Raw genomic sequence first — 15410 nt, 5'->3', positions numbered from 1 at the left:
ATATCTAACCATCTCGTGTTCAATTCATGAGAGGGCCATTATGTTTAAAGGGGTCAGCAAGCCACGTGCATATGCTCTGCGTTTGGCCCGAGCCGGGGCTCCTGGGAAGCCTTTCTTTGGAGTAAGCACAGAATACCTTCTATCATTCTACCCAAAAACCTTGAAACTCCTCAAAAGACGGATCACCCTCGACATGATTACTCCTCGTTTAACGACTCCTTGCAATTTAGATTTGTACCGTTCTAGACTTTTCTGGGTTGCACGCAGGGCGCTGTATAACGTTTGGTTTGATTTAATACTCATAGCGCCACGAGTAACTTCTCCTAGTCGGTAAATAAAGTAATAAAGTCAGTGCTTGCTTTGCTCAGTTACATCTTGAGCGGTGTCACTATTCTGGCTGCCATTTTGTGCCAAGGAAGGTTCCAGATGGGCTGCCATACTTGTTCTCCTTCTCTTGTTGTTGTTGAGTCAGGCCTGAGCCCGGCTGTCCTTACCTCAGATCCCCCAGCAGCACCGAGCCCACTGGCCTGAGACTGCAGTGGACCACATATTATTATATCTCTCATTAGATGTTGAGACCTATTGGATCGGTGATTCCCAAACCGGGGTACGCTAACCCTAATGGTGATCGATGCTGATCCATAAAGTTAACACCAGAATTAGACGTTTGCCACAGATTACCATTTCAAAATCCTAGGCTACTACAATATGAATAATGATGCTCAATTATGGTTTAAGTGTCGACGAAGGGGTACTTGAACTGTAATTATGGAGTTGTGGGGGTACATCAGAGGAAAACGTTAAGGAAACACTGGATGGTTATGATCCAGATTCAGTAGCTTGGAGCCTGTGAAAGCAGGCTGTTTGAACAGGAATAAATATGAAGCTGGGTCAGATGACGCTGGTGGTGGTGGTCTGTAATGGTATTGCTTACCTGGACAAAATTCAAAGACATTGTGATCATAATATTGTTGAGTAGGCTTGCTTAGGTGGCACTAGACTGGATGATGGGGAGGAATAATTAGATCAAATTCAAACTTTCCTCTACTGAAAATGACCAACATAAACTTGATTTGATTGGGACAACATTTTCAGTTTGTTCATTGTTTTGCAGAAGACACTGAAAAAAAAATATTTGATTTATATCTGATTCAATTAGATTTCTGTTATGTTCCAGATCGAGGACACCATCTACCGTTTTTGTCTACTTCCCATTTCATATTCCCCCTGACCAGCGGTGTTCTCTACCCCCCACGTTTACCTTCTCTACTTCCTGTGTTATATAATTTCTTTGGCCTCATCTCGAGGTCCCCCCCCCCCCCGCCGGCTCTCTGTGATTGGTTTACCTCGATGATGTCGGCGTTGGTCCGGCTCTCGTGCGGCTCGTTGTACTCTGTGTATTTGAGCAGGACCTTGTCCATGTCGGTGCTGGCGTACTGGAACAGCTTGTTGGAGTGGTTGAAGATGATGAGGGCGATCTCGCAGTCGCACAGCACGCTCAGCTCGTACGCCTTCTTCATCAGGCCAAACTTCCTCTTGGTGAACGTCACCTGGTGGGGTTGGAGAGAGAGGGAGAGCGAGAGAGAGAAGAGTAGGGGGGGGGAGGTCGATAGAGAGAGAGGGGGTGGGGGTGGGAAAGGGACAGATAGTAGAGACAGAGGGGGCGAGTTAGAAGGAAACAAACATAGTTAATAGGTTGAGGTAAGCAGGCTGTGGAAAATGTGAAAGTGGCACAAATGGTGCCAATTAGAGAAACAGTGAGAGTGACACACTCAAACACACTAACACACACACACACACACACACACACACACACACACACACGGATGAGAAGAGCTGTTAGTAGCCTGCAGTTAGTTTAAGATGTACACAGCAATGCTCTGATGTGTGTGTGGTTGTGGTCAGTTTTAACAATGCTCCCGCAACTCTTGTTTACTAAATGTTTAGATTGAACACACACACACACAACCACACACACACACACACACACACACACATACATACATACACACACAGACACACACACACACACACACACACACACATGGGGGTAGATCAGCACATCTCCTCTCTTCTCTTGTTTTTTTTATCTCATTGTTTTTCTTTCTATCGCCCTCCCTCCCTCTTCCTCTCATTCGCTCCTGCTCACTCATCGCTTCCCACTGCCACAAATCAAATTATATCGGGGTCGTATCCAAGAGCAACCGACTGCACCCTCCCCCCACTCCCTCCCCCCATTCCCACCTTATCAGGCTCTGCTACAGTCATCATACCAGTCTCTCTCCGTCTCTCTGTCTCTCTCTCTCGTAATTTTTCTACATCTCCTTTAATCGGTCCTGTTTAACCTCCCCATCTCTTTGTATCTCTCTGACCTCTTTCTCTTTCCATTCTCTCTCAATGGCAAGCTGTTCAAGCTTCTAATGGTCTTAGCTTCACTACTAAGAATTGAATTCTTACTGGCAAGAATAACCATGTAACATATCAGTTTTAATTCTAAGAATAATAATTAAAAATATCTACAATTACATTTAAATAAAACAATTATTTGTAGAAAAAAATTAACTTTGAATATATGTTGAATGTTAAATCATATTCTAAGCACTTCTTCCTAGTAAGAACTGTAATTCTGCCGATAGATGCTAAGACCATTCAAAGCTTAAATGGTTTACCTAATCTCTCTATCTGCATCTATCTCGATCCATTTCTCTTTCTCCTCGTCTTTATCTCTTCCTTGTTCTTCCTTTGTCTGAATGAATCCAATTTTAATCTCTCTCTCTCTCTCTCTCTCTCTCTGTCATACATATATACGCAAAAAATGGACATTGATAAAATGTGCACACAGTATAAAATTGAATAAAGTAGCGATCACCAACAAGATAACTAACTTTGATTATTCTGATTGATTCTAATGGCAAGGTAAACAAGCTGGCAGTAATTAATGTTAAGAATAGCACCCGAGGTAACCAATGGCAACTAAAGAACAAGTGTTGTTCAGGAGCAAGGGGAAGGGAGAGAGCGAGAGAGAGAGAGAGAGAGAGAGAGAGAGAGAGAGAGAGAGAGAGAGAGAGAGAGAGAGAGAGAGAGAGAGAGAGAGAGAGAGATGGGGATAGAGATGGGGATAGAGAGTGAGATCATATCCTAATGCAGTTGTCATGTCTAAGCCTGCCTTTCACTTGGGTCATTGTTGCCCCCCCAAGAGGGTGATACTGGGTATGGCTGTGCTGCTTCACATCTACTTAAGTCTTCGGTTCAGTTCCCAGCCTGGGTTTGTCCGGGTCGTTTGGGTTAGTGTTTTCCATGTTTTTACATAAGTTATTATTATTCATAGAAAAAGTGACAACAGCTGTATTATTTTAAGAAATGTCAGAGACTGCAATTAAATCAAATCCTCCAAACTGTAGAATGTCGGTCTGTAGAATGACACACTGTTTGATTTAGTGTCAGTAGCATTTTTCTCAAAATCTTGTATAGAAATCCGTGAAAAAACAAGTAGGATCTACACCAACCATTCAAGAACGTACACCCAGCTTAGGGCTGGGCGATATGGCTGAGAGACATATCACGATATAACTTGATCATATTGATCAATATCGATAACTATTGATAATTTTAATGACCTAAAAAGACTAGGAATTACCATGATGGATTTAAACACTTTTTAACACTTAATATGACCTTCCACTGTTCTTCATTGATAAATACTCCAATGTCGATACAACAATGAAAAACACTCAAATATTGTAAATAAGTATGGAACCGTGTTTTGAGCAACAAACCCAGCTGCTAGATTCGGTGGTCCAGTCTCTTATTGATATATATTGAACATGTTTTATATTGATATTGATCAAAAGTCTATTACGATACGATAATTTATTGTTTTATTGCCCAGGCCTAACCCAGCTCTGCCTATCATATTTGTGTGCTTGAATTCAGGGTTCAGCTTCCACTAAATGTTGCTTGGAAGATGTCGTTTTGCAAGTGATGTCTAAACAGAATCAAGTGATCTTGTGTTCTTAACTGTCTTTTGAGGGGGCTTGCTGAAGGCCTAAAGTACATACCAGTCCGGGGACATACTCGGTTCTGAGAGTGGACCGTGGAAGAAACCGCTGACCTCTGAGGCACGGCGAGAGAGAAGAGAGCGAGAGAGAGAGAGAGAGAGAGAGAGAGAGAGAGAGAGAGAGAGAGAGAGAGAGAGAGCTAGAGGGAATATTACCTCACCGACAAAACTCTCCCGACATCTGATCCCAGCATTTGGGCTCCATTAACCACCCAAGCAAGGACTGCCCCGCTCCGGATTGCGTTTCTCTTTCCTACGTGTGATTATGTATCTCTGAATAACAAGCCGCCACTGCACCCCCACCCACCCCCCTGGAGTAAATGTCCCTGGCCGTCCCCTCCTCCCTAATGTCCCTGCTTTGGAGCTGGCTCTCTCTCTGAGATTAATGGATGGTGGTTCGGGCCCCGGGGCCACCTGGTGTCCAAACCTCCCTTGGTTGTCGCCAGCCAAGTGCATACTCACTCCCTCTTTCTCTCTTTATATCACAGTGCAACCACCTCCTCCTGAAAACCCATAACGGTGGTATAAAGTACATATCGCTACTCTCTCTCGCTCCCCTCACCTTTATTTCCAATCCCCTCTCCCTGTCTCTTTGTCCTTGTACTTCTCTCCATCTTCATCTCACCTGCTTTCCTCTTTTCTCTCTCTTTCTGTACTTTTACAACTCTCCGTCTCTCTATCCATCATTCATCCCTCCCCTTTCTCTCTATCATTCTTCTCTTTCGACGTTCACTTCCCATCTCTCTCTGTCTCTGTGCGTCTCTTGATCTCCCTCCCTCCACAACTCTCCCTCTCTGGTGGTTCTTCTGTGAGGTAGAGGTGTCGCATCCATTATCCAATCTGCTCAATGGAGCGCAGCCATTTTAGCAGTGGACTCATCTCAGATGGATCACTTACCCTTTTATCTTACCCTGACAATGCTGCCCCAGTAACCAGAGTCCCACAGCCCACAGTGTGTGTGTGTGTGTGTGTGTGTGTGTGTGTGTGTGTGTGTGTGTGTTAGGACCCTATAGAGGTCCCTCTATTCCTGGGGGGAGGGGGGGGGGGCATAACAACCACACGAACGTTGTGAATATACGATGGCTTTTGCTCTTCCCTTGTTGGAACACAACTGAAAGGCAACTCTCACACACACCAACACATACACACACCACACAAACACACACACACGCATGGGCAAACAAACTGTGGGAAATGGTTACAACAAAGATACGTGTGGAAATGAAGATGGGGCCTGAAGGTGTGACATCAGCACATACAAATACACACACAAACACGGACCAACACACACACATACCTCAATCCCCTCAGTTTCACCCTTTACAGCAAGCAAATAGGCCACCATGGAGTTATTGAATGAGAGAGAGAGAGAGAGAGAGAGAGAGAGAGAGAGAGAGAGAGAGAGGCAAGAGAAAGGGAGAGGCAAATGAGACAGAGCGAGGGAGATGCGAGCGAGATCTCACCTGTCTGTTGCGCTCGTCGGTGATCCTTTGGATTTGGATCTTTTTCCTCCCCATGGTTGCGGTGTGGTGGTGGGATGGGACCGGGGGGGAGGAGGGGGAGGCAGAGTTTAGAGGTCACAGAGGACCTGCAAAGGTGTTCCGGTAGCTACTCTTGACGCCTTGCAGGCGATGGGTGTCGGAGCCAGGCGTCAGTTGCTCTGACGGTTGGTGTGTCCGGGGAAGCCGCAGGGAATGGGGGTCGGGTGGTCCGTAACCCCGGGTCGTTATGATGCGAAGAGGGAGAAGAGAAGAGGGGGTCGAGGGGGCTGAGGGTGTGTCCGGCCACGTCCCGTCTCAGATGGCGGTCCACATCGTGGAAGGTCGTCGACTCGCCGGCTTCACTCGGGTCCTCGCACCGGCTCCTTCAGTTGTCGTCACGCGGCCTCTGGAGAGGGAGAAGGGGAACGGGAAGAGGGAACATGGTCACAAACCCGGGAGAGAAACACACCGGGCCACCTAGACGAGCGTTACAAATATATACGTGCCTCTCCCCAGCAATAAAACAGGGACGAGACCCAACCTAGCATGGTTAACTCAGCATCCACGTTACACTCCGAGAACAGGAAGTACTGCTTGTTGTTCGTTTTTTTCATATTTTTTTTTTACTGTAGGTCCAAGCAGTACATGAAAATATGTGTTGTGTTGTTTTAATGATGATGACGGGTACTTTGGGAGGGGGGGCGGGGGGGGGGGGGGGAGGTTGGGGTTCTCTGGTTAAACAGGAAAACACTTCTCAGGGGGATTGTGCTTTCCGTGAGAATACAGTGACGGGGGGAGGGGGGATGGGGCTGGCGGTCCGCGCGCGGTTGAGTGTCGAGGCCCCTCGGGGGGCCGCGGGGAGGAGGGCTGTGCTGTGTCAGCTTCATTAGAGCCATCCCCGCCACATCACTGATCTGCCGGTCGCCCGCGGCAACCGGCCGGCCCATGCCCCGGCCTGGCCTGACACACCGAATGTGTGTTCCCCCCCCCCCCCCCCCCCACAATGGAGTGCAGGGCTCAGCAGAGTGCAGCCCAGGCAGAGCGCAGGTTGGCCTCGACCACGCTAGCACGTTCGTGTTTTCATTTGTTGTTTTATTGCGTTGAAGACAAGTGATATCAGGGTTAACAAAAACAATCTGTGCTTCAATAAAGGTCTGTTTTTCTCAAGAGTATTAAAGCCTGAAGATGTTTTTTCATATTGACACAGCATTGCTCGAGTTAGTGTATTGTTCGAAAGGCAATGTCCGAAGTACAATGTTAACATTATGTTCTACGGCTGAGCAGAAGCAATCCCCTGACATGCCGCAGTGTCGTCATTCCAGTCCAGCAAACTCTTCTCCTGACGCCTCATCGACCCCAAGAACCCAAAACTAATTATTGACCCGCAATCGAATATTGTGACGTTGTATCACAGCTTTCAGTCAATCAATACTACCTCCTTGCGAGCTTCTGTCATTTCCTCCCGGCTATGCTTTGTTCGCTTACCTGAGGTGAACCGATTCAATTCGAGCCCAGAGTTACAGAGGGCTCGCTCATCAGGTATGTTTCACACGCTGTTCAGTGAGGATGCTGAACACTCTGCTGCCAGCAGCCATGGCCATGGCAACTCTGTGGGCAGGCATGTGGTAGTTGATTCGCTCCCGTTCTAAAAAGGGAAAGGTGGCGACGAAAGCATATGCATTTCCATGAATGAAAGTGCGTCCGGAGGAGGGACAGCTACAGGGTTGAGGGCCATTTTAAGCCTCACTACTATTTGTAGTTCAGCCTTAAAAATAGCGGCACTCTATTTTTACTGCGTGTTTACACGGAAATACACTGACAGTGGGAGCCGAGTCATTGCATTAGCGTTGGGAGCATCAGAGCCTAGAGTGCAGCGCGGCCCGCACAACATTGTTTGCATTCCCTCTACCTGGGAGAACCCCAGAAGTATGTGGCCTATTTAGACTCGTGCTGCCGGAACAAAGACTGAAGGATTCTGGTGCCGTGACAATGACGCTGCTGTGGGACTCCTGACGCATGCTTGCTTTGAGTGGATGCAATTGGCTTAGCCTTGGTGATGAGTTCCCCATGAATTATGCACTAGGATGTTTGGCTCGGAGGCTTTGTCGGGTGGAAGAGGGGTTGTACGGAAGGATGGGTGCTGTTAGTAATGTTTGTGTCATACGTTAAATAAAAAGGGCCTTGAACTAGGTGTAGGAAATGTTTACATTGCGTTCAGTATGTTTACGAATGTGCTCTGTATTTTTTTTTTTTTTTCATATAAAATTCATTTAGACTACATACTTATATTATGAGCCACTATTTTTATTAAAAGACAATAAATGATCATATTGAATAATGGCAATGCCCAATTCTATAAGCCGTAACACCTTCCCCTCATAACGTAACGTAGCTCCAAAAGAACAACAGAGGTGTTTGCCGTGAACTTGATTACAATACGCTGATAGCAGATCAGTTTCCCGCCCGTGTGCAGCAGCCACAACAATCAAGCCAGGAAATTGCACCGGCAGCGGAGAGGAAACATTGGTCCAGAGTTCAAAGACAGCACTCATTGGGATTTGTCTTTAGGGCTGCAGGCTGATCACACATGAAAAGGCTGCTTTATCTGCCCGGGGTGGTCAAGCCTCGACCTTTTTACCCTTGATGCTGCCGAGGCTCACTTCCCATGTCTGATGTCAGACAGAATCTCTGCTCTCGCACAGAAAGGGACAGGGGGCCTGGAGTGTGTCTGCCGCTTGGCCGAGCACACGAGCGTGGCGGAGGGAACAGGCCAGGGCACAGATAAACACTGATAACAAGGATTCCACTGGGGGCCCATAATAGAACCCTGTGGGGCACCTTGCTTTGTTTCTCTTTAGTCTTTGGGTTTCAACAAGGTGTTTGCATCCACAGGTGTTGTTAACTGGTGCACATTATGTTAAATTGTGTAATTGAAAATGATTGCTTTGTATATAGATGTCAAAACACTGCCAGACTTTAAGTAATTCCCCTGACTTGGAGGTTCTGAATTGAAATATAATCTGCCAAGTTACAAATGTTTTCTCCTTCTATGGGTTGAAATGTAATTATCTAAATACTAAATATGTTGGTACAACTTTTTGGCGCTTTTGTCGTTTTTACAAAAGGCCTCTTCTTTCCTAATAGGCAATATCCTAAAAGCAAGTTCACAGATTTTAATTGCCCTATTTTACCTAAATCAATAGCAAATTATGTGGATTATGGAACATAAAAAATAATGTCACAATCATGAATCAACAGGAATAATAAAACATACTCATTGGCATAGTGAAACGCTGAAAATGCATATGGAAAAAGAAAAGCACTGAGCTTGAACCAAATGTTTTTATGAACAAAGCATCACCTAGCGCTCATCAAGGATTGAAAAGGAGCACTGGGAACAACATTTCCTGGTAAATAAAATACAACGTAAACACACTGAGCTCCATGTAGGGCAGATCAGGTAGGGCAGAGGGGGGGACCAAGGGGAGACTTTCAGCAGAGATCCAGTCCATGAAAGAACAGTTTGAACAAGTTCCATTATCCCTGACATGTGTTGCAGTTGAGCATTTCATAGCATCATAGACAACCTTTTGAAGCCACTTGTATAGGAAGCCACACACCACTTAAGCCCCAGCCCTTTACTGACGCAGAGAAAGAAATAGACTTTTAAATACATATTTATATATAGTTACATTTGCAGAGAGCAAATTAGGCCTACACGATGTGGACAATTTACCTTGCTGCAATTATTTTATTTTGCTTTTGATTTGGCATGGTGATAGACAGGTTTATCTTGATAAGGCGATTCAATAATGCCATTTAGAACTGGAAGTAGAGCTAGGTAGATAACCTGATTGCCTGAACTAAAACATCCTCCTGCTGACCTTTATTTCCGAATCATTTTTGCTATTTAGCCAGACAATATTGGCAATAGGATTGCATTGATTCCTTGTGTGCATTTCAAAATATTATCAAAAAGAGTCCACGTTGCAGCTTTCGCAGTAAAAGCCAACCTCTGCGATATTGGTGCTGAAGCCATTCATAGTCAGTACAAAAATGAATCACACAGCTATTGTGCAGCCCTACAGGAAAGTGTACAGCTCTGCCCTAACCCTCTATTACCAAGGACCAATCAGGGGTTAATTGCCCTTCCCGAGGCAATTAACCCACAGTTCAGTCTGCAAGGGCAGAATGAACTGTGGATAAAGAGCCGCTTCACAATGGCACAGCGTTACTCTTTTCCCCCTCTGGCCTCGGACTCTCTCTCTCTGCTCTAGGGCTGACCAGTCCAGACAGGTCCAGACCCACCAACGCCACTCGAACAGACATGTCTAGATGTGTCAGCGGCTACAGGAAAGGGAGCCAGTACCGTCTGAGTCATGACATACAGGACATGAAGTGGTCACATGCCCTCCAACACGGGCCAGGACATAATGTGTTGGTGTTTTTTTTTTTTTTTTAAAGGGACACGTCTCTACACGTCTGAGCCATGCGTGTGTTCAGAAATGACCCTGCATGTTAAAGGGCCCCTTTAATACCACTGGCCTACCAGTTGGCACTGGCTACTGTGCAGGCTGGTAGCCTGATCTATCATTAATCCAGGCGAGCACTCCCACTTGTGATAGGGCAGATTTTGAAATGGCTTGTAATGGCTAACCAACATCACACCTAGTGGTAAAATAGGGGCCCTTTAAAAGTCATCACTCGTGAATCATTGATATTAAGGATAATTCCGTTTTGAAAATTGATTAATGCTAAAAATGGAATCCAGCTTGAAATAAATCAGACAAATGTTCACACATAAATACAATTAATATATTAAGGTCTGACACACAAGTTTATGGCACTTTGAATATGAATACAAATGAAATATCCAAATATTTGTCAAATGCTCTCTGTTCCAAAATGTCTGGCAATCATAGATGTATATTGTCAACGAAACAAAAGCCCATACATTTTGTATGAAATGCCAATGTTGACTGGTAACATTACCACATCAATTTATCATCCACTATCAGGGTATGTGTGTGCGTGTATTTGTGTGTCCATCTTATTCTGTGGCATAAGACCAGGCTGAAGCAGATAGATAACAGGTGGTGCATGTACGTGTTTGCATGTGTTTGTTGCTGTGTATGTGCATACTGTATGTGAGTGTATGTGTGCATGTACGCGTGCGCGTGCGTGCGTGCGTGTGTGTGTGTGTGCGCGTGTGTATGCGGTCAAATGCATGGGTGTTTGTGCGCGTGTGTGTGTGTGTGGAGGAAGGTTGTCAGCTACTGGAGCCTGGCCAGACGGCTGCTGAGAAATCTATCACTTCATCCCCCCTGCAACAGCGTCTGCCAGGGCCTCGCCCCAGCCAGCTCCCGCCCCCTCCGCCACGCTGCCAGCCCTCCAGCCCACGCAGAGCTCGCCCTACACGGACACCAACCGCGCACGGAACCTGCATGGGAGGAGTGCAGCTTGAACACACTGCCAGGGCCATGAAGGGCCACTCCCGAACACAGAGGAACACAAACGTGTTGGATCCCGGGTGGTGTGTCGGTGCTCCTGCCAGATGTGCTGCTCTGTTGGCTTCTAGTCACCGATCGGTATCAATGAGCGGGGAACGGCGGTGATTACAGCGTGTACTCCAAATGGTGTCAGTTTCCAGTAATGTGCATAATAGCGCTGCTGTTATTTTCATCGTTGATTAATCTAACAATATTTGTTAGGTATTAAGTAACATAAAATACCTTAACAAGTTATGTGTTAAGATATTTAACACATAACTTGTGATGTCTTAAATGTCCTTGCTTTATCTCACAAGCAGACAAGAAAAAGCTAACTATTCCTTTTAGAATGATCCATGTGCCACATATTTCGATTGAACTGCTGAACATTAAGCAGCAAATATTTGTTATTTGTACTTTTAAATTTTAAATTACCGTCAATTAGCCAACATATTATTGCAGCCTTAGTTAGTCCTACTTAAGGCGTACCTCGACTTAAAACATTAAGTTACGTTCTAAATAATATTCCATGGCTTGTCAATCAAAAAGGGGCAGAGCCAATAGGCTCAGGCATATCAAATTCACTGGTCCACCTCAAAAAAACATGTGATTCTATAGGTGCGACACCTAGTGGTCCGGTCCAGCTATAATCTCTGACCTTCAAAATAATGTCAAAACGTCCATAACCCTATCGGCTGGTTAAACAGCGGAGAGGCTAGTGTACAGGGTGAGGCATGCAGCAGGCATATACATGAGACCGTATGGTGGAGAGACCTGGAGGTCCAGTGGAGGCTTCAGGTCTCACCGCTAGACGCCTGAGCCATGGCCTCTGGAGCACGCTACCAAAATGATAGATCTATCTGTCAGTTTGAGGTCCAGGCCGATCAATACTTCAATACCTTTATTCAGCCCTCTCCGTGGTCAGGGTGTGTCTCTGTGTGTGACTATGTGTGTGTGTGTGTGTGTGTGTGTGTGTGTGTGTGTGTGTGTGTGTGTGTGTGTGTGTGTGTGTGTGTGTGTGTGAGTCAGTTTCTTGTGTGTTTTCAGGTGAATGTGTATGCATAGGTGCATGCATGCATGTACACGTGTGTGTTTGTGTGTGTTTGTATGTCAGTGTGTCCAATTGAGTGTGTGAGCATATTGTGAGTATATTGCCCATTTGTTCCGGTGTGTGTGTATCTGCGTGCATGTGCGTGTGTGTGCGTCACCCTACTCATCCTATTGTGATGGAAGAAGCGACCAACCGGTTGACAAATGAGGCCGTCAAACGTTCCACATAAACACAGTCACCACCGGGAATGGAAGCAAGCGAAATGTGCGGCAGGTGAGCGTGTGACGTGGGCGAGAGAGAGAGAGAGAGAGAGAGAGGGAAGGACAGGGAGATTTGCCACCTGAGGTTCATCACGAACCACATGGCCGCTGGCTCAGATGGCCACGACAGGAGGAGCAGAAGAATCCTCCGCCACAAACCCTTGGACCCACACCAAAGCAGACAGAAGCCACCAAATGGGAGGATTTTCTAACTGGGCCGTAGAATTCTCTCATCTGACCCGATGGGAACGAGCTCGCGGGCCAACCTTGGGGAGGGGTATGGGGAGGGAGGGAGGGAGGGAGGGAGGGAGGGAGGGGTGTGTTCTGCCAGCACCAGCTGTGGGATATTTACAGAACTGTGTCCTCATGTTTCCAAGCAACGGGTCGGCCCGCCGCCTGCCGCACTCTCTGCCTGGTGACCGACCCGCTATGCTGCCTCCCCGCTCACCCAGGCTGCTCGGTGGGCAGCGGGCTCGCCCTGACCTGGGGGGCGGAACAGACCGGGTCCGGGTCCGGAGGTAGAAACCTCCCGAGAGAGTACGGATCAGAGGAGCAGGGGGAGAAGGAGAAGGCATTGTTGGGAATGGGGGAGAGGAGCAGTGACGGTCCCTACGTACGCAGTGACAGGCAGAGCAACATGAACCACACCAACCCCCCCCACCCTCAGCGTCTCTCTCCCTCCTCAACGTATCCAATCGTGGCTGGATCTGGGGAGAGGTGTGGAGAGGAGATGAGGTGTGTGCTGTGGGAGGGAGGGAGGGAGGGAGGGACGGGGGGTGGGGGCTCTGTGTTCTCTTCCTCTCTGCTCAAGAATCCCGCCCCCGTCTCTGGGCTGCCGTCAATACTGCAGTCAGCCTGAGCATGCACGTGTACACACACACACACACACACACACACACACAAACACACACACACACACACACAAACACACACACAGTCAACCCCCCCCCCCCCCCCACACACACACACACAGTCAAACACACAAAACTAAATAGAAAAGAAAACCCATGTCTACGTATATGATACACACACACCCACACCCACACACACACTAAATAAAATAATCCCATGCACTTTACACATGGCACTCTCTACGTCACAAATCGACACAAAGCCTTATGATGGAATACACCTTTGGAAAATATAATCACAACACAGTCTACGCCCATGTGGACACACGCAGAGCTCCTTTTGTCAAAAACATTCTTGTTGGTCTGGAGGCATGCAGCCCAGAGACATTTGGTGGGTCTTCCCAACCAGGTGCCGGGTTTGTTGTTGACACACAGACGTGCCCTTTTGTAAGAAAACTTGAGCATGAGCTATGCAGTTTGACCAGTCAGGTTACATCAATGTCGCTGGTACAAACTGCCAACAAACACACCCTCTGACAGGGGATAACGCTGTGACACACATAAGAGAAGGGTTTTCCCCGCCATCTTTTCTTGCTATTAATTTTTCAACAGTAAACAAGGCCTTAGGTTGGGTGTCAGAGTTTCCTCACCGTATGATATAGCAGGGACAGACCCAACATAAATCACAAACATACCGGTGAAAACCATAAAACACAGTGCAATAAATACATTGCAAAGAATGAGAAGCGTTTTCTATTTTCCCAGAAAACTAGACTTTGCTTTAGGATTTTATGTGTTTCTGATTGAATCGATCCACACAAAGGCACACTCTCACAGAAACACAAACAGACGCACACTCCACTAAGGTCACCATTGATCTAAGCAGAATGCTACATGGCCAGGTCCCCAGTTGTACTTTCAGTTGGAGGAGTCCTGTGAAGCAAAGGTCACGGGCTAGCCGTTGTGTCCTGACCAGGTGTGCATTAGAAAAGGGCATGGATCTATTAGTTATGGGCACCAATATAAAACAAGTTTCACTGAACTATGAGACGCCACCCACAAACCACACAAGAAAACAAACAATGGCATGCCATGGGTGGAACACATCGGTGGTTTCCAGGTCCATAGAAAGGTTCATATGCCATTCTAAAGGATAAACTACAAATTATCTTTTATGCTCCGGAGACGTTTACCAGGTTGACGGCGGTGGCTGTCACCAACCCAACACCCTCTCATCAAGGGCCCCATAAAGGAGACAGACACGCGGACCTGTGATGCAACCAAAACTGTATTTTTTGGCTCACGAGGAAGCACTGCAAAAGAAGAGTGACAAAGAGGGAAGGAGAGGGCGAGAGACGGATGGAGATAGACAATCCTCCAGACATAACATTGAATGTGATGATATCGGTATGACACAACAGGGTAGAGAGGGTGTAGGCTGCACTCCGGAGATGTTTACCAGGTTGAAGGCGGTGGCCGTCACTAACCCAACACGCTCTCATCATGGGCCCCATAAAGGAGACAGACAGGCGGAGATCAAGATAGACGGCCTGCTAAAAATAGCCATTAATCAAGGAATGCCGTCGAGCGTGGCTCCATTTCTATGAGCGCACGTGGAAGAGGTCGGGAATATCAATGAGCGGAACGTGATTCCCAAAAAGGGGAATAGAACGCCGCCAAAGTTATCTGTAATAAAGCTTTTTACAGGCTCTGAAAACCCTTTTGCGAGGGTTGAAATGGCTTTGATAATGACACTGTTGTATCGTGTTTAGAATTCTGCTTTCACCTCTTTCCTCTGGAAATTGCCTCAAGTTCTTCTCTGCAGATTATCCCCCGCTTGGGATAACAAGTCTTTAAGCGTGGCACTGATGGTACACATGTGTGTGTGTGTGTGTATGTGTGTGTGTGTGTGTGTGTGGGATATAGCAGGCAGAAGCCTTATTGGTTTGCTTGGTGTTTGGGGTAAGTGCTCTAACCTAGACACATCTAAAAGGGGGTCCTTCAAGGCCAGACCTGTAGTCATGGACCCTTTCAAGAACCAGAACAAAGCAGTGCCTTAAGACTTGCACACCACCTCCAGACACTTCTCCTGCACTGTTTCAGACCAGAGTGGACCAAGAGCCAAGTGTTTTCATCATCAATAAACTCGCAAATGAGACTAAGTTATGACGTAAGAAAAGCTGCACAGTGATAGAGTTGCCTTGAAAAACTAATTTTCTGT

The 15410-nt window shown here is 46.7% G+C and overlaps 1 protein-coding gene across 8 annotated transcripts in view; it reads right to left on the bottom strand.

The window, feature by feature from the left end:
- The window catches only part of mef2d (myocyte enhancer factor 2d), a 69802-nt gene that overhangs the window by 34906 nt on the left and 19486 nt on the right, over nt 1–15410 (bottom strand). For all 8 annotated transcript variants that reach the window (XM_084471702.1, XM_084471708.1, XM_084471701.1 and 5 more), the window contains exons 2-3: nt 5521–5944; nt 1347–1550 (exon numbers count right to left, since the gene is read on the bottom strand). In XM_084471702.1, coding sequence (XP_084327828.1) covers nt 1347–1550; nt 5521–5574 — 258 coding nt within the window. In that variant the 5' untranslated portion in view covers nt 5575–5944. The remainder of the gene's footprint in view (nt 1–1346; nt 1551–5520; nt 5945–15410) is intronic.

Source organism: Micromesistius poutassou, assembly GCF_964030765.1.
Source record: "Micromesistius poutassou genome assembly, chromosome: 8".
In the NCBI taxonomy this organism is placed as follows: domain Eukaryota; kingdom Metazoa; phylum Chordata; class Actinopteri; order Gadiformes; family Gadidae; genus Micromesistius; species Micromesistius poutassou.
This window is presented reverse-complemented; position numbering and strand designations above follow the sequence as displayed.